Source organism: Mizuhopecten yessoensis, unplaced genomic scaffold (assembly GCF_002113885.1).
Source record: "Mizuhopecten yessoensis strain PY_sf001 unplaced genomic scaffold, ASM211388v2 scaffold10771, whole genome shotgun sequence".
Taxonomy (NCBI): Eukaryota; Metazoa; Mollusca; class Bivalvia; order Pectinida; family Pectinidae; genus Mizuhopecten; species Mizuhopecten yessoensis.
This window is the reverse complement of record NW_018408713.1, coordinates 1,650,928-1,674,359: the sequence shown is the minus strand read 5'-3', so window position 1 is coordinate 1,674,359 and position 23,432 is coordinate 1,650,928. Positions and strand designations below refer to the sequence as shown.

At 34.0% G+C, this 23,432-nt stretch overlaps 2 protein-coding genes across 2 annotated transcripts in view; one reads left to right on the top strand and one right to left on the bottom strand.

Annotated features, from left to right (window-relative positions):
- The first annotated feature begins 4,699 nt into the window (after nucleotides 1-4,699).
- On the top strand, nucleotides 4,700-12,450 carry LOC110462300 (ryncolin-4-like). Its single transcript, XM_021516212.1, has 4 exons — nucleotides 4,700-4,909; nucleotides 7,456-7,552; nucleotides 8,207-8,368; nucleotides 12,191-12,450. Exons 1-4 carry the CDS (start codon nucleotides 4,700-4,702, stop codon nucleotides 12,448-12,450), a joined length of 729 nt encoding a protein of 242 aa, XP_021371887.1.
- Nucleotides 12,451-21,756: 9,306 nt separating this feature from the next.
- Nucleotides 21,757-23,432, bottom strand: part of LOC110462299 — a 35,516-nt gene continuing 33,840 nt past the window's right edge. The window contains exon 22 of the mRNA XM_021516211.1: nucleotides 21,757-22,640. Coding sequence (XP_021371886.1) covers nucleotides 22,577-22,640 — 64 coding nt within the window. The 3' untranslated portion in view covers nucleotides 21,757-22,576. The remainder of the gene's footprint in view (nucleotides 22,641-23,432) is intronic.

The following is a 23,432-nucleotide window of genomic DNA, read 5'->3' as shown; positions in this document are numbered from 1 at the left end:
TCAACAAATCGGGTATTCAAGATACCACATTCCCGATAATCTGTTTCCGTATCCGGTGAAAAAACATGTAGTTTCACTCCTGATCAAGTTCAGATTAGAAAACCGAACCAGGCACTTATAAATCACAGTACATGTTACTGAATACATATATGACAAGGTTTTTGAAAAATAAAATGTCGTCCAAAATAGCTTATCATAACAGGAAATACTTTCTCAACTGGTTATGCATAGATTTACATGTACAGAAAAATTGCGATAACACCTCAACGGTTAATCTTATAGGTCCCTGTACTACTGGATACTTACTTTTCCTGCACGACTAAAGCTTAAATAAATCATTTACAAAAAGGTATTATAGGCAAAGGTAATCAATGAAAATAAAAGGAATTCAGAGATTATACTGATTGTCAGTGAAGACAGATGAGCGTTCTTTGAAAGTCTTAAAAATAGCACGAAAAGAAAACCTGATATGAAGCCAGTCATACAATAACCGCTAAATATCAGCCCGTATTCGGCAATATCGCCTACTTCCGGTTACATCTGCCCGCATCCGGTTGTTCTATGAGACAAAACAGCAAATGTTTAGTACGGGTCCGATTCGAAATTACAATGTATGTATAGCCAATCGTCTATTAAGTGAAATTTTGGAAATGTTCAATGCTATTTTTCACACTAAACACTGCTCTCTAATTGAAATACATGTACAGCAGGGAAAGATATTAAAAAAAATAATTTGCCTATGCATCATTGAGACACTGACAACATGTACATTGTATATGCTCCTTCATATTCAATAATTATCTTGCCGTTTGTACGACAGCTTTTCCTTGTAAATGAATAAATTTTCAAAATAAACGTATATTAAATATCTTATCATATCTTGCATCCATACAAATTAAAGCTTTAAAGCATCTCGTAAAACACCTAAATAATTTAAGTGGATATAGCTAATTAAACTATTGTTTTATTATTATACGTTTCTCTGAAATCTCAGGGGATAACAAACTCTGAGATATTCAAGAGGGTAATGAGCCAATCAATGCCAAACGGGATGGAAGATCCGCCCCAAACTTCCTATCAGAGATATAAAGTTTTTTCAACTTCACTGTCATAAATAAATTTGTAATGACACTATTGTAGCGTGACTGGACTGGATCGATCGTCGGGGACCAGATAGCTCAATTGGTTGAGCATCCGTCTAGAGATCGGAAGATCCCGGGTTCAAACCCTGGTCAGGCCGTGCATCTTTCCTCTTCTGTTACATTGGTGCCTGTGACCAACCCTTATTTCAAGAATATGGTGTATGCTTGGCAAGGGGATACCCGAACCTTGGTTGTAAATAGTTGTGTCTTCCGGGGCGAAGACTTAGAAAAAGGAGGGATGAATGTAGCAGAACTGGACTGGGTCGATCGTCCGCGACCAGACAGCTCAATTGGTTGAGCGTCCGTCTAGAGTTCGGGAGGTCCCGGGTTCGAACCCCGATCTGGCCGTGCATTTTTCCTCTCCTGTTGTAATATCATGCACATTAACTTTCTACCATGTCTTCGATGTAACGGCACTTTTCATTGGTTTATAACCATGCATTATTTGATTCCTCCTACAAATGCAAAGCTGCGGGACTGGTTGTATTTGTCGAATGAGGAAATAAATATTCAATTTCATTCCTTCTAAAAACCTCCCTCACAAATGTAAACAAGTGAGCTGTGTGACTGGTTTTGTTTGTCGAATGAGGAAATAACTATTCATTTTTTATGTATTTGAAGATTTGCCACCGGGAGAACAAAACCATTTCTATTTAACCTCTATGTCTTCTTTAAACCTGCCAAGTTCAACGTCAAAATGTTCCACCTAACTTACCGCGAATGTGACTTGAAATGTGTTTGTTAATTTGTCAAATGTTGATTTTCATGTGTTGGCGAGATATGTCGCTAGATTGGTGCTTTTAGATAATTGAAACAAACATATGATGTAAAAAACATGACGTCATGATCACTGTTAATTGTTTTCGTCTGTCGAGTAAAAAGGTGACTGAAAATGAAAAACTCTTCCCGAATAAAATATCCAGGTCCAGGTTGAATAGACAAAAAAGACAACTGCCAACAGGGTCAGAAATGATAAATTCGGACAGCTTGTTTATCTACGTCAGCTTGCTTATTATAGGCCTATAAGGACACTGAGGTACACGCAAAAACACGCGAAAACTTCACTATCACTAGGTAGAATAGATATAATCAACTTATGTCTGTATTTTATGGTGGAAAATATAACTTGGGATTAGAAAAATTATCACTTCAGGCTGCAATCGGCCTTCGGTATATTTTCCAAAGAATTTTCTCACCCTCGTCAACGGAATTATCTACCAATAAAAAGGACAGTGCGCCTTGCATATTCACCATTATACACGCTTTTATGTTGATTATTGAGTAATTAACAATATAAGATTAAGATCAATAAAAGAACCTGTGATAAGGTTCAGTAACATGTTCCAGAAAACTCTATAGCCACAAGTATGACTGTAAACTACAGACTAGCTATCTTTAACCACGTGTACAAAACACGTCTCAGTCACGTACGCAAATGTATCCCATAATGTATTACCAATGTGCTTATCGTCACAGCTCATTTCACTTACCAATATATCGTAATCAAGGCTTAAAAGGACATGTTTGCTCATTTTTTTTCATATTAATTTATAATGCATTACTCCGAAGTGCGTGCTACAGATCACTGTAAGATACAGTATATATAAACCTCACGTCCCCGCGGTATAGCCTTTTCTGTGGGGTGTACTTTATAGTTATCACCTTAGTAAGGATGTATTGATTGTCATAATTGAAAAGTTCATCATTATCATGATCGCCTATGATTATACCATAGAGACAAGGCTATGCTACGGGGACGTGTGGTTTCGTGTACTTTTATCTCATAGCCGCACTCAATAGATGGGTAATTACCGGGGCGCGTCAGCTACTCAACCATCTAACCATTATATTATTGATATATTGTACATATCTCTCAATTCACTAGCTAAAATATCTTCCATTTATCAAAATAGCAAATAGGGTTACATCTTTAAAAAAAAGAGTAAAATATCACAAAAGTGGCAAATCATGGATACATTAGATTCTCCAAAATATAGATGCAACGTACGTCTTTCTGACGTTGGTCATAAAACTCTCAACGTCACTGCCTTTCTGCTCCTTGCCGGATTAAAAAAGATTATATCTTCACATATCTTTCGATTGTAATGGATTTGATATCCTGCACGTGCCTAAAATGTTTACCAGAACCACATGGCTTCACTCGGGTACAATGTATTCATATTACAAGCTTTGAAACTGATTCTTCGCTTCCGTTGTCATCATTTTATTACCAAAAATAACTTTGCCTAAATAAAATAAACACTCTTATACACAAATATAAAACTCGGAAATCGGACTTCCTTCGCCAGAAATTCCGTCTCTTTGTATTGCAGAGTTATCTGTTCTTGTTAGCAGGTTTTGATTGTTACGTCATTTGTTTGTGAGAGTAACGTCATAATGTTTTGAGAAAACGACGTAATTTTCTCACACAAACAAATGACGTAACATTCAATACCTTCTCACAAGAGCAGATAACTCTGCAATACGAAAAGACGGAATATGCTCGAAAAAAAATTAATGCATGCGTCACTCAGATACATAGTAAGATAGTCAGAATCATGTTTCAGATAGCACACTTCTACTGTTCTGTTCTGTCATTGAGACTTGGAAATACTAAGAAATACTAAAAACTAACAAATCGTGATTCTTATATACCGCTTTATCACAACCTAGATCGTAGGTCGTCTCAGAGCGGTTCACAAATCATAACTAACCCACCACAAACAGAACCCTATCACACTTCCAGCATACTCACACGCTCATCGTCACACAAATGTGGCAAGATCGAGGTGCCTGGGTAAGGCTGTTCCCACTCTCTCGTGATTATTATTATGATCTATATTTCTCCCACGACTACTTTATGTTTTCTCAGTCTGACTCGTTGGGTGAGCCTGTTATGTGTTCGTGAACAGATTTGGTTACCCACAAGTGGGTAACACTCTTAACATTATTTCATTAGTATCTTTGACTTAAAACGTTAAGTTCCAATGTTTTGCTACTATTTCATCTACTATTGTGACGTCATGATTCACTGCAAGAATTTTCCCCGATAAGAAATGTGAAGAGTATAATCATAATTCCATAACTCTCTTAAGTTTACGAGCATAGCACAAATCCCTTGATATAAGACAACTATAATACTAGTACTTGTAATTATAAAAACTGATACTCTGTCAAATGGTTGAAAAGTACTGAAAGTTAGTATGAAATTATTTAAATGAGATAGATATTAAAAATAATATTTTTCTACTGCTTTGTTCCTTCATACAAACATGTTTTGCCCGTGACTCTCATTTGTTCAACAAGTAATGCTTGCTTTTGTCTTTTTTTTTTTTGTAATTTTCTTTTTATTCAAGATTTTTTTGCAATATATGGTATATTTACATTCAAACAATTCATATTATATATTCAGACCTCACACGACTCATATTTACTCTTACTTACATCAGTTGATATATTTAGACACAAGTACATGTACTGGTACCCATGTACACATATATTGCCTTTATGAGAACAGAGAGAGAGAATAGAAAAGAAGAAGGAAAAAAAAAATAGCAATGAAAACGGAGAAAGTCAACAGAAAGAGAAAGAAAAAGGAGAAACTAGTTTTTGCACTACAGCTCAATTGCTTTTGTCTTTATGAAGATTTGGCCGACTGTGGAGACCTATGCTGCACTGACTGTTCTGGCGTCCATCGAATTACTCCAGTACCGGGAACAGCTTTCGATGTGTTTTGCGATACAGAAACAACCGGGGGTCCTTGGACGGTAAGCGATCTTACTTCATTATGTCACTATTATTATAACGAACTGAGAAACTGTTTTCAAATCGTAGCGGCCAATCATTACGCCAAGTTCATAAAGGAATTAACAGTAAATAATTGGCAAAATATCTAGATATGTGTTGCTTGTGAGACAATGAAACGAAAAGGCATACAATGCAAAACAAATATCTGTTGTATTAGATTGGGTGCAGACTATCTATTTTGGTGTTCTCATGCTCGCCTCATCAGATGACATAAATTAAAAAGGATCTTACATGAGTTTCCATGTCATATGAGATTTATGAAACGACTCTAAGAATGTTTCATTTTAGCGAGGCTCTGGCGATCTAAAATGAAAAAGTCCGTGAAAAGTTTCATAAATTTCACATGACATGAAAACGAGTGTAAGATCCTTTTTATCACATAACTGAGATACTGTACAATGTATTTTCATTTGTTAAAACAAACAATTGCATCGTCCGTTATTTCATCAGCTGTTTTGTATTGATATGTCCGAATCACTTCTATCAAAATGTAGGTCAGATCTACCTGCGCTGTAACAAATAGTTACAAATAGTGTTTAAAAAATTACTCAAACAACAAGGATAAATATGAATATTTAATCCTCCATTTTTTCAATGCTTTGTACAAGTATAGAGCTTTAGCTGAAATTTGGAGAGAATTCTTAACAAAACTGAACAAGGTCACACGATTCACGCTACGTCAAGAGCGTGACATTCCAAAGCGTCACACTACGCGGGAATCTGAGGTGTCAACAGCTACGTATACAGTACACTGATACTGGCTATCGCTGTCCGAGTCGATAATCCTACGTCGTTTCACTGGTTTGGGAAGTGATGTGAGAGATTATTGATGAATGCTAATGCTTTGTCTTGTGCCTGGACAAAGTGTTCTTTATCGCTTTCCGACATGGACTTAAATTTAGTGGAAGTACCGGTGACAGTTACGTTACCGGTTGTATTGGTCGTCTGCTCAGTGTTAACATTTCATTATACTGGCCTACCTGACAATCGTTCACTTTAAAGGTCAATTTCGAAATCCATATTCTCGAAGTTTACCATGTAGACAGGACCCGCAGCTGCCTCCTAAACTTTCCTCACAACAGCATTGATTTTGCCATGTTCTGATAACTTTAGAACCAACTGGAAATTTAGTGTCCGCCATGTTTACTTCATTGTACGTGACGTAGTGCGGAGTAATTTACTATCGGGGAAAGTGTGATGAGGTCAACCAATCGAAATCGCTCCATGTCATGTAAGATGAGTTAATTTGAAAAAATATGAGATGGGTGTATTCAATGCATATCAGGGGAGTTATATAATAAAAAGACATATCAAATTCTTTTGGAGCATATTAGAGACCTTTTACGTTGTAGTAGGACATAGTAAGAAAACGTTAACCTCGACATTTACAGGAAGCATGTTTTTCTACAGTTTGAAATGAGTTTTTATACTATGTCATCAAACCAAGTATTTCAAGACACACAGCTGTAAGAATTGGTCTTAACTCTGGATGTAAAATGTAGGATATTTAAAAAACTGTATGCATATTTAGATAATTTAAAACGACCGCATGTACAAAATGATAGAAAAAACATACAAACTGTCTTTGTACAATACAATATAATACAATATTTGTCTATGTCCAGTGAAGCGAACGCAGCTTTAAGCAGCGTGTTACATCACTATTATCGACTAAAATTACCTTGTCGTCACATGTATATCTTTTCCAAATGAAGAACGATAACAAAATATCGGAGGCTGAATCAGCTGATCAACAATGTTTTCTCTGAGATCATATCAATGTGTGACAGTATAACGCCTTCAGCGTTAATGGAAGTCTTTCTGGTAGAAAACCATGTATATGTAGTTTATTGATCAATATGACGTACATTGTACATTTGTATCTATTATCCTGGCACTAAGTGTAAACTCTGGGTCGTGAACATTACACGTATGTAAATGGTTGGTGAGGTGAGCAGTACTAAGTGTGAACTCTGGGTCGTGAACATTACACGTATGTAAATGGTTGGTGAGTTGAGCAGTACTAAGTGTGAACTCTGGGTCGAGAACATTACAGGTATGTAAATAGTTGTTGAGGTGAGCAGTACTTAGTGTGAACTCTGGGTCGTGAACATTACACGTATGTAAATGGTTGTTGAGGTGAGCAGTACTAAGTGTGAAACCTGTGTCGTGAACATTACACGAGTGTGAATGGTTGGTGAGGTGAGCAGTACTTTGAAGGTGTGAGTAACCATTGTCAAAAATCTTCTTAAGTCTTACTAAGCAACATATATATTTCAAAAAAGGCATTTATCTTTAAATGACTACAACGGTATATATGTAGCTTTTTTTCTAAAGAAGATATTCCCTTAGCAAATTAAAGGTAAAATACGAAATGCAGCTTGCATCTTTTAAATAAACCTTTTGCTGTAATAGTCGTTTCATTGGATACACTATGTGTCCGTTTGCTGGGGTTTTACACTCATGAAATCATTTGCAGCAATGGTATTTTTATGATTTATGAAAGGTGATTCAAAGAAGATTTGATGGTTCCGTCAACTTTTATCGAAACTGGGAAGAATACAAATGGGGATTTGGAAACCTTGATGGTGAACACTGGTTAGGTAAGTAAGGATGCAATAACGAGGTCATAGTAAATAGTTTATGCTGAGTTACTAAATAAAATAGCAGATAATCAGCTTTATCATACAAACATCAAGTTTGAACTCTTAGCAGATACGGAAAAAATTTATGTAAAACCAGTCCGGATAGTTTTTGTGTTATTTTTTTATGTCATCAATTAAAACAATTTATTTCCATTTAGCCAGTGAGATATAGGTTTTACAGTGAGAAAAAAAGATACGTTATCTACTGGGACACACAATACCGACTTATTAGAGTAGAAAGTTAGTGAGAAAAGTAATAAAAATTGGATTTTTTCTCATTTAACGTCACAATACAGTATACCCTATGTCAGTAGTGGCGGGTGATAGATAATCTGTTTACGGAAGCAAATGTTTTTATAAAAGTTTTGAAAGAAACAAAAATTACGTTACTCGCAAAATCCACCCGTTATTCATTTAGAAACCAAGTTTATCCTCAATTTATGTATTATTCATGACTTTCTCAACAAGTCGAAATTAAAATTTATCTCGGCGAATATTTGATTTATTTTTGGGACGAAACTTATTTGAATTGACATCCAAAAATGTCAATGATGTACAATACTGACATGGAGCTAATTTTGTCATTGTTCCTTCCCGTATCGACACCAATAGGTCTAGAGTATATGTATAGTCTTCTCAGCCTGGGACAACAGCTGTATATACACCTTGAGGGATGGGATGGTACCACAGGATACGCGTCTTATCAGAATTTCGTCATTGGGGACGAAACATCAAACTACCAGCTAACTCTCGGAGAATTCAGTGGAAATGTTGGTAAGTAGTTGGTTGTATAGTTAACCTTGACGAGAGTTTGAATTAAAATGTTTGATAACGGTAGACAGATAATCTAAAGTGAGATTTAAGTGTTATCTGACTTTGTAAAATTACTTAAATTATCTCATTTGGAAATATACTGTCTCTTTGTGTGGTGTGAAGGTCGATGTATTAAGTACTTAAAAAAGTCGATAGTTTCGATTATCATCAAAAGTGTGGCTTTAGCTGACACTACCCCAGTTCTAGATGTAAGGACGTAAAATTTATATAATTTGACCTAGATGAACATGGAAGGTTTCGTAAATGGAACAGAAGACGCTTACCATTCTGGAACGCCAGGGCCAAGTGGTTCACAGATTGATTGGCTAAGATGGAACTTAAAGCGATTTTTTTTAAAGTAGAATATTTACAAAAATATTGAAGTTCAAAACCACAGTTATATGTATATGAAAACAGCAAACACAAAAATATCTAGATGACTTAGTTACTTTTAAAATTTGCATTTTGAAATTTCAATTTATGTCTTTTTAAGCTAATTAGGCCCTGAACAGCCGAGGCCTGGACTTATTATCTTTGTACACTTGGTCAGTGCTTCCTTAATGATTTGTTTGACAATTCGGTATTTGCTTCTTCCCTTTCTATCACATAAGTATAGTTGCTAAACACTAGTTACGTATTAGGAACGATGAACGTAAGAAACACAAGAGATGGCAACTTTAAGAGTCGGTAATAAATACAGTATGCTTTAAGGAATGACTAGTGCACTACACTGTACAGATATTATAAGCCGTTGACTTCTTTCGCGGAAATCATGATAGTTGGATTAAGCTATTGAATAACAAATCAACTGCCACATGCAACCAACTTAGGTTCTTGAAGCCAGGATGTTACTATTAAGAAAAAGAAAACTCACGATAGGAAAATCGAAACCGTCTCGCTTATCGTATGGAATTGTGAAAAGCTAATCATTTTAGTCAGTCTGTGAAATCACAATTTTTATCACCAAACAGTATTTTTTGTATTCAATTTTTATTTATTCCTTTGCATTTTTTTCATGACATGATACAAAACATATGGTACATGATTGTTGGTTAAACTCTTAAAGCTTAAGAGTTGCTGCTAATCCTATATACAAAGACAAAAAAGAATTCAAACACGGACACACCTACACTAACAGTTACATACCCACACACATTGATATATAAATAAATTATTAATAAATAAATGGTATTCGTGACATTAGGTATACAAACAAAAATCAAATGCACACAAAAGACAAAGGACAAGACATGTGGGACAAAGCAAAGGCAAGGGAAACCTAGGTCAGAAAGATGTTAAATTAAATTTATTTTAATTCGAATTTGATATGATTTTTTTTAGACCATTCAGATTGTGTTCTATTTCAAGGCATTTTGATTTATATATGTATTGTTTTACCGTGAATAATATCAAGTTATCCAAGATGAACTTTGTATATTTATTAATTTGCTTGCCAAAGATAAATTCTTTTTTTTATCAAATCGAAGACCAAGATTTTAGTAATAATAATAATTCTTATATTTCTATCAAATTAAATACCTTTTCACAATCCCATGATATATGTGTTATTGTTTTTGGATGAGGTTAACAAAAAGTCCACATATTATTATCTCATTTACCAATTTGAAATAAAAAAAAAAATGTGGTTAGGATTCTCTGATTTATTCTGCATTGTAACCATTGTAGTTTTGAACTGGTACAGGTATTGAAGGGATATTTGTATATATTTTTCCACGTATCTTTATTTTGGGCGGTTGGTTTAACTTCATTTTTGAATATGGTATATATTTCACGAACTCCGTTCTTACATCTTAGGATTAACTTGAGATTTATGGGTATACTTGGTAGCATAATATTATTTCTTCCTTATGAACTGAACTATAAACATTTTCAGACTGTGATAACTTAAAAAATAGCACAAATGTTACTTTTTTTTAAAGCTGTTTAAAGATCTATCTTTTTTAACAATGTTGTGGATAAAATTAACCCCTTTTTTGTACCATGTATTATTGAAGATAACTTTTCGATCTATTTTTATTTCACTGTTAAACCATATTGGATTTTCACTAATATTTGTTTGTTTATTTTGCTTGGCATTGATATTTTTATACCAGGCATCTAAACATTTTTCAAAAATACATTTTTACATTTTTTTTTATATTTCTTTCAATTTCTTAATTCCAATTGTTGCTTATTTCTGTTTATCAAATAACGATTACACAACAATACCCCAATTTCCTAGTTTACTTTATATCCTTCTGATCCAAGTTGCTTTAAGAGCAGTTATGAAAGATTTTAGATGTATCATTTTAAGCCCCCCCCCCCCCCACCCCACCCCCCTTCTCCATAGTTTTTTTTTTATAATTATATCCCTTTTCACCTGATCTGGTTTACCATTCCATAGAAAATTGTAAAATGTATTGTTAATTTTTTTAATATATGAGTCATCAGGATCGGGAAGCGATATAAACAAATGATCAAACTGAGATATTAGTAGAGTACTGATAACAACTATTTTACCAATTGGTGTAAGCATTCTTTTGTTCCAGACAGATATTAAAGACTTCAGTTTTGCAAGTTTTTTGTCAAAATTCAGTTTGTTAATTCTGTGTAGGTCTACATCATATTCTATGCCTAATAGGGTGAAGCGTGTACGTCCCCATTTTAAGTCAACATTTGTAGTAAAAGTGTTTTCACTGTACTTTTTGCTGCCAATCCATACTACTTGGGTCTTGGAGAAGTTCATTTTTTTTTGTCCAGAAATACTAGCAAAGTAGTTAAAGAGCTTTTAATGTTTCATCTAAAGATTTTTTGAATCATCAAGAATAACAGACGTGTCATCAGCAAATGGTGATAAGAGGATTTCCTAATCCATGATAAGTATTCCTTTGATATTTTTATTATTTTTCAAAATTATTGATAGAATTTCAGCACATAAAATGAAAATATATGAAGATATCGGATCCCCCTGACGACAGCCCCGATCTATATTGAAAACTTTTGATAGATTCCCCCCTATATTTACTGCTGAGTGTGTATTATTTTGAAAAAGTTTTATCAATTTGATAATGTTCGGGCCAAAATTAAAATACTTCAAAGTTTTATTGATAAAATTCCGTGACACGGTTTTTCAAAATCAATTAAAAGTAATAGTCCAGGTATATTATTATCTTCTGTATACTGCATAATATCATAAATCAAGCGTGTGTTTTCTCCTATATATCAACCAAGAATAAAGCCAGTTTGAGTATTACTGATTAATTTACTTATAACAATATTTTTAAAAATTCAACTGTAAAACCATCGGAACCAGGGCTTTTGCTGTTTTTCATTTTTAAAAGTGTTAATTCATTTATAGTAAGTGGGCCTTCTATATTTAATGATTCATTGGCAGATAGTTTGGGTACAGTCGATGATTCTAGAAGTAATTCTAGATTATCATTTTTAAGTGAATTGCGTTCTTTGTATAAGGTTCTGTAGTAATTTTCAGTTTCTTTTAAAATTTCAGTTTGGTCAGATATTATTGTCCCATTTTCTTTGGTTATATTTGGAATAATGTTACTAGTATAGTTGCGAGATTCTCAATTACAAAAGTAAATGGTTGGTTTCTCCCCCTCCCCTATCCATTTTGCCATTAAACGTATCATATTTCCTGTAATGTGATGCCTTCTTATTTCTTCTAATTTCTTTCTTTTATCATCTAACTCATTATTGACTGTGTGCTACATTGTTGATGATCTAAATGCATTTTTGGGAAGTTTGGTGCTGTATTCTTCATTTCAGAAGAAAGTTTTATTCGACCAAGTCCTCGGGCTTTCTCCACTTACGACAGCGACAATGATATCAGCCCAACTCGTCATTGTGCCGAGTTTGGTAAAGGAGGATGGTGGTACAAAAACTGCTATTCCGTCAATCTCAACGGGCTTCACACAGTGGATCAGGGCATCGATGTGCCAGCTTCTATGAACTGGAAATATTTCTACCGCGATAGACGCCAAGCTCCACTTCGAAAAAGTATCATGATGGTGAAAAGGAAAGGCTAGAGTGGCAAAGAAAAGGTCTAATTAAAGTAGAAAGACACCTTCTTTGCGACCTCAATTCCACCTTTTACCTTGACACTTAGTACTAAAATACAGCGTAATACAGGTTATCACAGCATATCTCAGGCTGTTTCATTAATTTGTTTCAAACTTTTTAGATATTCTGGGAGCTGGGGTACCTGTAAAAACCACGCTTCGATTTAAATCTAGCTGTTTTAAACCTTTACAAATATTTCTTTCCACTTGATGTCAACAAAACCCGTAAAAAAATATTTTTTAATTGTTGAACTACATGAAATTCCTATTACCACTTTGCCATAACAGTGCAACTGCTCGATTAAGCAATCTCACTTCAAATTTAAGCAAGGGTTCAGAATAATATTTTAAACGGGTGTAGGAGTACAATCTCTCAACCAGAAGTGACGAAAAGTATGACGTAATAAATCAAAATTCCTATCAAGTCATAAATTAGCTGTACAGTTGTCATTTGCCGAAAGAAGACCTTCATAGGGAGAGAAGGAAAATCAACATTCACGACTTTTGAATTATATAAAGAAATCTCAATCCGAAGGGTACAAAATGTGTCTTAAAACCTGACACTCTCTCTCTTATCCGTAAATTAGGGATACTTCTAATAATCTCATGCGATTTATTGTAAATAAATGCTAATCCTGTAACTAGGACCGTTATCAACCGTTATTACGAGGAAACGCTTGAAAACTGCAAAACAATATATTCATTGCCTGTGTCCAAGGTTTCGAATATTTTCTGAGGACTTAAAACAAAGTTGAGAATAACTGTCATATGAAATATTCTGTAAAACGTTGGGGAACAAAAATGGAATAGTCACATCTCACTTTGTGTTTAATTATTTGTATGTAAAGTAAAAGCAAAAAAGAAGAATAGGAGAAATTTGTCCGAGAAGTAGATATTGATACACAATTCAATACACAATTTAATGTTCTAAGTGTCATATTGGCGTTCTTCATTTTCATTCGAATTTTGCTAGAATTATCCGTTTTTCATCTTTACGTTAGACATCTCCTGACAGTTGCAGTATCCACGCAACGCTCTTTGATCTTGCATGTGGTGTATATGTTAATTTTACATCTTCATGCATGCATGAAAATTGAAAAATTCAGATTCAATCCCTATTATTCCAAATCACTACCAATGGGAAGGAAAACCAAAAACATAATTTAGATAACTTTTTTCTTTCATAAAAGATTGGTAACAATTTGGGCCTTACAGTTTAAAAAAATGTTATTGGAAAAGAGTATTTTTTTTTTTTTAAATGATTGACGAAAGTATCCCCTCCAACCTTGAAATCTGGTTAAGATATATAACAAGGTCACATATTTATCAAATGTTTTCTTATTTTTTTCCCGGTCATTTTTATTATATGCAGTTTTAGTGTTACACAATATATCAAAATAATGTAATATAAAGAAAACAACATGCAAGTTTGTAAAAAGTAGGCCATTTGTGATTTTTGTCCCCCACTTTATTCCCTCAGCTCTCGTAATGGTCTCCAAGCTGACCTTAAGTTCATGTCATATATCATAACGGCATAAATCGAAGGTATGTATATATAAAAAAACAACTTATCGGTGATAGCCACCAAAAGGCCTATATTGGCACCCCTGTTTCGTGTATTAATATAACGTAACATCGCAACGTCATTTCGGGGATCTCGAAACTAGTCCATGAGAAACATTTCCCACGACCGCTTCATTCGGTTTGAGCAACATTGTTAAGAAAAACGTTGAAGAAACAGTGGTATAGTTTCGAATGAGATATAGCATAGGCGAGTATGCATAGTGAGAGTTTTCAACAGTGTAACGAGGTGTAAATGTGAACTCAAAAGATGATTATTCGGGAGCACGGACAGAACGGAGTTGACACGACGTTTGACAAAGCGTTTGACAAATTGCAACGGAAAGTGTTAGACTCGTCACGTGGTTTGTTTCTTGAGAACATTCATTTGGATAGGTCGTTTGGAAGAACATTTAGTGTCGTCATTCCAAACCCGCACCCTTCGCGGTTCGGTTGTTGATAGTCTCGGCCTCTCTATAAATCCATGACATGAACATGCGAGTAAGTAATGTCATCTCTGTTTACACTTTTCAATGTTAGAATCGCCCACATCAATTCTCTATATCGTCACTATTTTTATCGCTGTGCGCAAATCCTTATGAGACCTCCACATACCTTGTTAGTTTGAGCTTTGTATGATTGTGTCACTGTTGTGAAAATGGTGTAGTCTTCGGTTGTTTCAATTTTTTTATTTTCCATAATTATAATACTACAACTAATAAAAAACAACCAGGCAAATACAATAATAATAAAATGATAATAAACAGTAGATCTAGAAATATTTTTCACAGTGAGTTTGGTTTATGTAGTTGTTTCAACTCGGACGACAAGGCTTAATACAAACTGGGGAATTGGAAAAATCTTAAAAGTCATCCCATGGAAAAGACTGTCATTCATACTAATATTGATAGCTGTCGCTTTGGATCGCATGTGCTACTATTGACCAATCACATAACTTGTAACAAAGCGCAAAATTAAATATGGAAAGAAATACCGTTCTACAAAGAAAGCTTGCTTAATAAGATCAAATATGATCGTATCTTTGTTTCTGTATTAACAGATCTCACTCTAGGCGATGCATTTTTAAATATCAAAGAAAGTCTTCCTACATATACATGTACAATATATTTTCTTTTATCACATCATCTGCCTATTATCCAGTGAATTCGCCCGTGTAATATTTTTACATATGTCACTAATGTAATATACCCTGGAGCGTTTTTCATTGGCTGTGCCAGTCAGAAATCGATTGTGATGTCTTAATATGGACAGTGACATGAGTTCATAAATTGTGACTGGCGAAACAAAATGGCTGTCTCCGTTTGATTAAGCCCTGTACATTTTGGCTTTAAAACCTGTCAAAATGTAAGTTTTCTGAGTTATGTGATTAAATGTATCCTAAATTTGTTTTCATTTCATATGAGCTTTTATGAAACTCGTCTCGAAGATTTATTTTTTATTCGACAAGGCTCGTAAAAATAAAAACTCCTAAAACACGTTTCATAAAATCTCATATGAAATGAAATCTCATTTAAGATCCTATATATATAACCAATGGTTTATATGAATATGTCATTTGCTTTTAGACCCATTGTTTTTGTTTATATTACGTTATACGTTGCAGGCTCACGGCGTCATCATGATGGCTATATGAATACGAGACTATGGCTATATGAATACGAGACTATGACTATATGAATACGAGACTATGGCTATTTGAATACGAGACTATGGATATATGAATACGAGACTATGGCTATATGAATACGATACTATGGCTATATGAATACGAGACTAAGGCTATATGAATACGAAACTATGGCTATATGATCATGAGGATAATCGACAAAGAGACTTCAACGCAAAATAATGACAATTCGTTGCTTTTTAAAGTAACAGATTTTTCAATTTTGTCCTCCTTTTCTGAATTAAATAACGCATTCACGGTGCATAATGATCCTCCATAGAAATCATAAAGACAGCAAAACTAATTGATAACTGTACCGCATATGTAGACTCATGCAGCCGAAGTCGGATGTGGGAACAAAGCTCGGTCTGATAAACTTGCAAAGAAAATGCACAATGAATGATATACTACAGGATGCTTAGGTGTTACTTTTCAAATTTCCATTTTGTTGTAATTCATAAGGAAGGTGCTTTTCATACATACCTTCAAGACATTTTCCTAAAAAAATTCTTTATTGTGGCAAATTGTTTTTCATTGATCAATGTTACAAATGATTAAAACTATACTAGACGTTTTGAGTAATCATCCACTGCAAGAAAAACAACACAAATATATACAACTACAAAGAGCTAACGACGCTATGTTCATGTATCAGAGAAGCGAGCCACATATATCGAAATGTGATTTCATAATGGCAGCCCCGGGCTGGTCACTCTTACTAATCAATGCTGCCTCCAATAACTTGTATTCTTTCTGTCTAATGAAGTAGTCAATTACAATGTATACCATTATTAAAGCAGTGAGAGTGATTACAGCAACAACAGATCTAGTCGTCCACTTCCTTTGATCTTAGATCGATGAAAGCAATAAGTGAATTGAAACTTTTGGCATAAAAAACTGCAAATCACTTAAATGTATACTTTTGTATTGTAAATCACTTATATCTATGTACTTTAGGTCATTTACATTTATATACTATACCTCATTTACATTTATATACTATACCTCATTTATATTTATTTACTATACCTCATTTATATGAATGACTAATACTTGCATTTATACTTATGTAATGCAAATCACTTTATACATTTGTATTGCTATTCCCTTATATTTATATTTGTGTACTATAAACTAACTATCTTTTTCTTTAAACTTAAATATTGTAAATTTCTCACTGTTTATTACTTATATTTATACTTACGCCTGAGCTGTTATTGTAAATCACTCGCGTAGTCAGCAAAAGTGAATTGTTAATTACATACTCACAAAGTCTTATGACAGGGATACATATATTTTTGTCAGATCATACAATACGACAAGTTTTCTTCAGGATCCTCCAATTACAATGTAAATTAATTTAATAAAATCGTGATTAAATTGGGTTATCAAATCTCTTGGAGTTACCTCTCTTTATTTATTTTGTCAGTTTTCAACTAGAGTTCTGTCCCTTGATAAGAAGTCTCTTTTTATACAAGTTTGAGCTGATCGGAAACCAAATCTTGTCTTAGGGACTACAAATCATCTGACAGCATCATCGGTTCTACTGTGTATTCTCGTGCAGCAAAAAACAACAACTTACATATCGTCTAGTAATAAGGTTTCCGCGCGTTATTTAGTTTCGCGCAGCCATTTAATCAAGCTATATCTCGTTACTACGTGACCTACTGGACACTACACAAGGACATTTTAGACGATTGGCCATCGTCTGTAAATCTGTTTATCTTGCTAAAAATGAACCCATACCTGAAAAAAACAGTGATATATTTCATTTATAAACCTGTCTTTTTTGTAGTCTGACAAACGTACGAAAATGTCTAATGCAAATGAGGCCACATCTCCTTGCCATTTTTTTCCAACTCCGAATTAGAGCAAAGGAGACAATCTTATATCGTTATCACTGTTTGCAATGAAACGTAAGCCCTGTAATGCAATGAACTTCCAATTTTCACCAATTTTTAACAGAATAAAATGAGAAATAACTTACCATCAACCAAAACCGATATAAGACTGCACAAAAAACCAATGACAGAATTTCTTGTAACTAAATAAATAGAAAAGATTGTGAGCTGAAATATGTAATTTGACAATAAGTGATTTTTTTTTTTATACCAAACGAAGCGTTTGTTTGTGCGGTCCACTGTGGAGAATTTATTTTTTGTGGATTAGAGTTATCTTTCTTTGAACACGTAATCAAAATAGACACAAGGAAACATATGACGGCTAAATTGATTGTTCCTTTTTAAAAAAAAAAAAAACCGGTTTTGTGTTGCAAGTTCTTTTTTGTTTCCATCAGTAGATTGTGTACATGTATATGACAGTCATTTGTAATTTCAACAGATTTCTACCGGTATAAGTACGAAATCGCGACTGCTTCTTAGGTGCGCGGAAACCGATAAATGGCCTGATCCTTAAAATAAAAGGCATGTCTCAGATAAACATGGATAGTGGGTTCAACCTGTACAACACACCTAAATACATATATATATATATTTATAAACTTTGTTTTAAATATATTTTGTTTAGAAGACTGAATTCTTTTTCAAAAACTGTTTTCCTCAGATTTAGAACTTGTGAAAACCATGGTCATCACATCAAAAAATGCAAAAACGAATGATTTTTTATCCCAGAATTTGACCCCCGCAAGTAGATATGTTTTTTCTTAAAACCTGTCTGAAATAAGATATCGCCTACTCAGTAACAGAAATACTCACGTTTTAGCATAGGTTATTCCGGTGGATTTTTCACAATATTTACACATGTGCCGAGTACAAAAAAGAAAAATACATGAAAAGCTAGCTTTTGTTCTGTAGACACAGAATTGTAAATGCCCAAAAACTGTAGTCTCTAACAAAATTCGATTATTTTTTGAAAAATTATGAAACCCACATTGTCCACTTCATCATGTATATGCCAATTTCAGTGCTGATTTTTGTTTTTAATTTTCATACATCTAAAATTACAGGGGTTATTCATTGTACACAGATATCACACATGGCCACCGTAAGCTACTGTACACTGCTACATGAGGATACTTTAGTAAGGGTAATTTACACTTTCCTATACCGATGTAATGAATTAATGTTTCAGGTGTCTTTTAACGACCGAATTGATACAAATATGAATGTTTAGCTCCAATTATCGCTAACCAATCCGTGACGTTGTTCTTCCAATATTCTTCTTGATTCTAACACAATTCGTTTGCAACGCGTGTTTTGATTGGATACTGACCATGTTTTAATCTGCGATAGAATCATGATCAATCGTGTTAAGCTCCTCCCATCGCACTTAAGCCACGCCCCGTTTCAAACCAAAGCAATATGGCGTCAAGCTCGCCTCTTAGCGAAATCCCGCTGATAAGGCTAGCAGGCAACAGAACAGAAAGTAAACGACCGATGAAATGTATTTGTTAAATGAATTAAAAAATACTCATTCCTTGGTCTTACCTCCATTTATTACTGAAACGTTCATTCCATCCGAATGAAGGCAAATATTTAGATCCCAAATCTAATGAAACATTTCACATGTGTCGTATGCATTTACACAAAACTCTTTACAAATCTATACAAATAATGGCCGATTTTGTCGATAAGCACAGATTGGTATGTATACTGACATGGAAATGTAAGAACTTGGTCAATATCAATCCAAATGTGTCGTATAAACTTCGGTAACAGGACTATGGTGGCATATTTCTGCCATCCACTTGCGACTTACGAGTTACGTATGTCGACATAATTATTGAAAGATGTCGACATAATCTGAGAATATGTCGACATAATCTGAGAAGATGTCGACATAACTGTTAAATTATGTCGACATATTATCACATTTGCCGAGATAATTTTGCCGAGATAATTATCTCGTAAGTGGGTAACTCGGCTTTTTATCGTGTTAATGCTCGGGTGTGACATCGACTTGCCACTTACGACTTGCCACTTACGACTTATTTATGTCGACATCCTAGTAGATTATTGCCGACCTACCAAAACGAGGCTTGTGCACGAGGACCGCGAAGGTGGGCTGATGGTGACTGAACAGTGGTGACTAAACTGGTGAGTAACTTGGTAAAATCAATGTAAATATGGGAAATCAAAGATATGGATATTACAGTAGGTTACTATAATGTACAGAGTTTATCAATCAAAGAGGGATTTTACATAAATAAGTCGTAAGTGGCAAGTCGTAAGTCGATGTCATACCCGTATTCTACGTTCACGAACAATCCAAATATTCCGTCTCGTCAACATACAGATCGAGCGCTCGCCAGTATGGGCGGGGCCAAATGACCGACTTTTGAAAGCTTCTTTCCGATTGGTCAGTCCGCTGCAGATTGACACGTCGCTAGTTCAGGTCACAAAGTATTTTACTACGTACTTTTGTACAAGGAAATACAATGTTTCTAAACATATTAGCGTAGTATATTTGTTAAGGTGTGTTAGAATGGGGATAGTACGTTGTTTTGAGTGGCTATACTTGCGATTAGAACATGAAATTTGGGTTTGAACTCGAGACCGATAGGTCGAGAGTTTAAACCAAATTTCATGTTATAATCGCCAGTATAGCCACTCAAAACAACGTACTATCCCCTAAATAGTTGGGATGATTTTCTTATATCGCACTAATGTTCGCGTGCAATAATACAGTCTATATTCACTGTTTTGCTTAAACAACATTAAATAACATTGTATGTTTTAAATGTCAAAAGTGGATTACTGATACTTGTAACAGAAATGCCATGGTATAGTCAACAATAATATGATTAGCATACCAGATACACTGTATGTTCTATAGAAAATTTCCGGTGAATCATTACAAATTATTTTCGGATAACCCTTTTTAAAAACTAAACAAATATAAATGTGTTTTTTTCAAGATAATGACAACAAAAAATTGATAACTAAAAGACTTTTATTACCAATACTTAAAAAAAAGGAAAATCGGTTAAGGTATATTAGCACAATTCTTCTTCTTCTTGTCAATCAATCTTACTATACACGCATTATGTATTATTTCTATTTTCACCCTAAAACCAAACACATGTGACAGTTTCCCCCGCACAGCAGGGCATATGGACATTAACACAATTTTATATAACTTAGTTAGTTATATCTTATATTTTATTTATCATTTCTAAACATACCTTTTTTTTCTTACAATCTCGTTCTCGTTCTACAATCACTGAAAGGAGTAAATTTTGAACGAACACTTTTCGATATTTAATAATCTCATATTTAGCCAACAAAACAAATACGAATTATTTATATTACTTGTCATGGTCACGTACACTGGGAAATCTTTATATTTTCAATTTTGTAAAAGAATGGCTTCCTAAATTCTTGCCGATTGAATTCTACAAACAACTATCACACAGTTAAACGGATAACAATATTTTCTGATGGGGATTAAGCCAGAATCATTCATAGCATGTCTCTCCTCTCGATAATGTTTTTTTTACTTGAAACCAATCAAATAGCTGAATTCATGCTTTCAATTTTGACATGACATATTCCAGAGGTGCAGATAAGGTAAGTGTGTGTAACCTCTGGAATTTCGAGAATGCATCGTTTTTGTTGATTGTCATTGTTGCTTCATGAGTAAAATATATCATGATTATTCGTATTACTATTTGTAGAGTATAAGATAGTCCCTATTATAACGTGTGTCTACGTGTGCTCACAAACATGTCTTTTCTTTTTGTTTAGAACAACTTATAATGCAAAACATCTATTTAGGTTCAACTATTTGATTCATTGTTGTTAAAATAAATAATATATATTATGTTGTTTGTATTTAATGTATACATTTGAGGTGTACTGTGTTAATCATGTAAAAAATGATCAAAACATCGATTTTTATTGACTTACACATACGTATTCCGTCCTTGCGTATTGCAGAGTTATCTTCTCTTGGGAGAAGGTATTGATTGTTACGTCATTGGTTTGTGTGAGAAAATTGCGTCGTTTTCTTAAAAATTGATGACGTTACTCTCACAAACAAGTGACGTAACAATCAATACCTGCTCCCGAGAAAAGATAACTCTGCAATACGCAGAGACGGAATACATATGATAAAATGACAATTACGGTAGGACGCTAGAAGATCTTAAGTTGATTGTTTTTCTATGAACATCTTTCAAATTGACAATCTCACATTTTGTTAATCAAATTAATTCTAGTATAATACATACAGGTTTTCAAAACAACAATAAAATGATAATAATCCGGATATTTTTGTCCTTATCCTATTCTTATAATTTCACATTACATGCTAGTTTATGTTTCCGGTAAATTGAACAAGGATAACTAAAATGGCAAATGTTTCATCATTTACAGTATTGTATAAAAAGACATTCCATCCAAAAACTCAAATCATAATGCTGATCAATGTATTATTGGTATCCTTAACTTTGTGATGTTTAGCATATAAACAAGACATACAAACGCTCTGTGTTATAACAGGTTATAATAGTGACATGCACGAGCAAAAGATTAACAGGAGGGTTAGAGTTAGTCTGTATACTAGGCATGTTTTCGGTGAGATAAGAAGTTACATATCATGAATTAAACCGTAAATGTCCTCGGTATCAAACCGTCGTCATATGTTATCTCAGCATCGGCTCTCTAGATAACTCTGTTTCCATTGCCTAAACGCAGAGTTCATTGTTATCAGTCTTTTTTGTCGACTAAAGTGAGGTTATTCTTTCCTTGACATCTTCAGCAGAAGAGAAAGAAGTATGCCATTGGATTACGTTAAGCCTTTCACCCCTATGTAACTTCAGTAAACTCTTCCATGCATTGATTTGGATGAGTCCATTATGGTCTACAGTGGTGAAATGGTTAAAATCTAATTTGCGGCCCATTTCGTCAAATCCATTGTCGGGAGGCTATTGCATTCTCTCCTTTGGTTCCTGTTGGGAGACAAGGTGAAATGCTGTTATCTTTAGCACAACTATGAAATATAGATTAATTTTTATTTATTAACACAATTTATAAAATTATGTCATACTACATGTAGCATATTGTGGTGTTCTGTCGCCTGAGTCAAATACAAACGTCTGAAGCTCACACTAAACCTTACACATATTTGGGGTATCATGAGTGTGTGTGTTGATCGTGACATTACTTTTTGACGACATCCCTTTTTTTTTTTTGAAAATTTCTTTTACCCAAAACCTGCAACGTTCATTGACACAGCTCTATACATTGGGGTTCGTTTTAACTTTAATAAACTTTCATTACCATCCTAATCAAAATGATAATATTTTCAGTTTAAAAAAAGTAAATGTTTAAAATTAATACATCACAACGTATTGAAAGGGTACAGAAATATGAGCTCAGTTGGAACGACCATGATATATATTCCTTTTGTACAGAACAGTAATAATACACATACTATTGATATATAAGGCAAAACGATCAAAACCATCTCGACGGGAGAAATGCAACAAACTACAAAATTAATGTCGACTTGCACTGTCAGAAATCTACATGAACTACACAGATACACAGATTTATTCTGACAATTTACATGAAGTATGTACAGGATTAACAATCCCTTTGATAGTCAGCTCGTACATAGTATACTAAATTATAAATTTAAAGTTCACAGCTTGATTTTTTCTTTGAAGCAATAATTGGTATGGAGCTCTAGTATTAACACAATATAGGTAAACATGTCGAAGTTTGACAACATATGCATA

Bases quoted from the DNA above. Each gene is read 5' to 3' on its own strand.
- LOC110462300 (XM_021516212.1), top strand. From the start codon at position 4,700: ATGAAAACGGAGAAAGTCAACAGAAAGAGAAAGAAAAAGGAGAAACTA. The intron at 4,910-7,455 runs GTAAGCGATCTT...GATTTATGAAAG, and splicing joins CAACCGGGGGTCCTTGGACG to GTGATTCAAAGAAGATTTGA. The intron at 7,553-8,206 runs GTAAGTAAGGAT...CGACACCAATAG, and splicing joins TGATGGTGAACACTGGTTAG to GTCTAGAGTATATGTATAGT.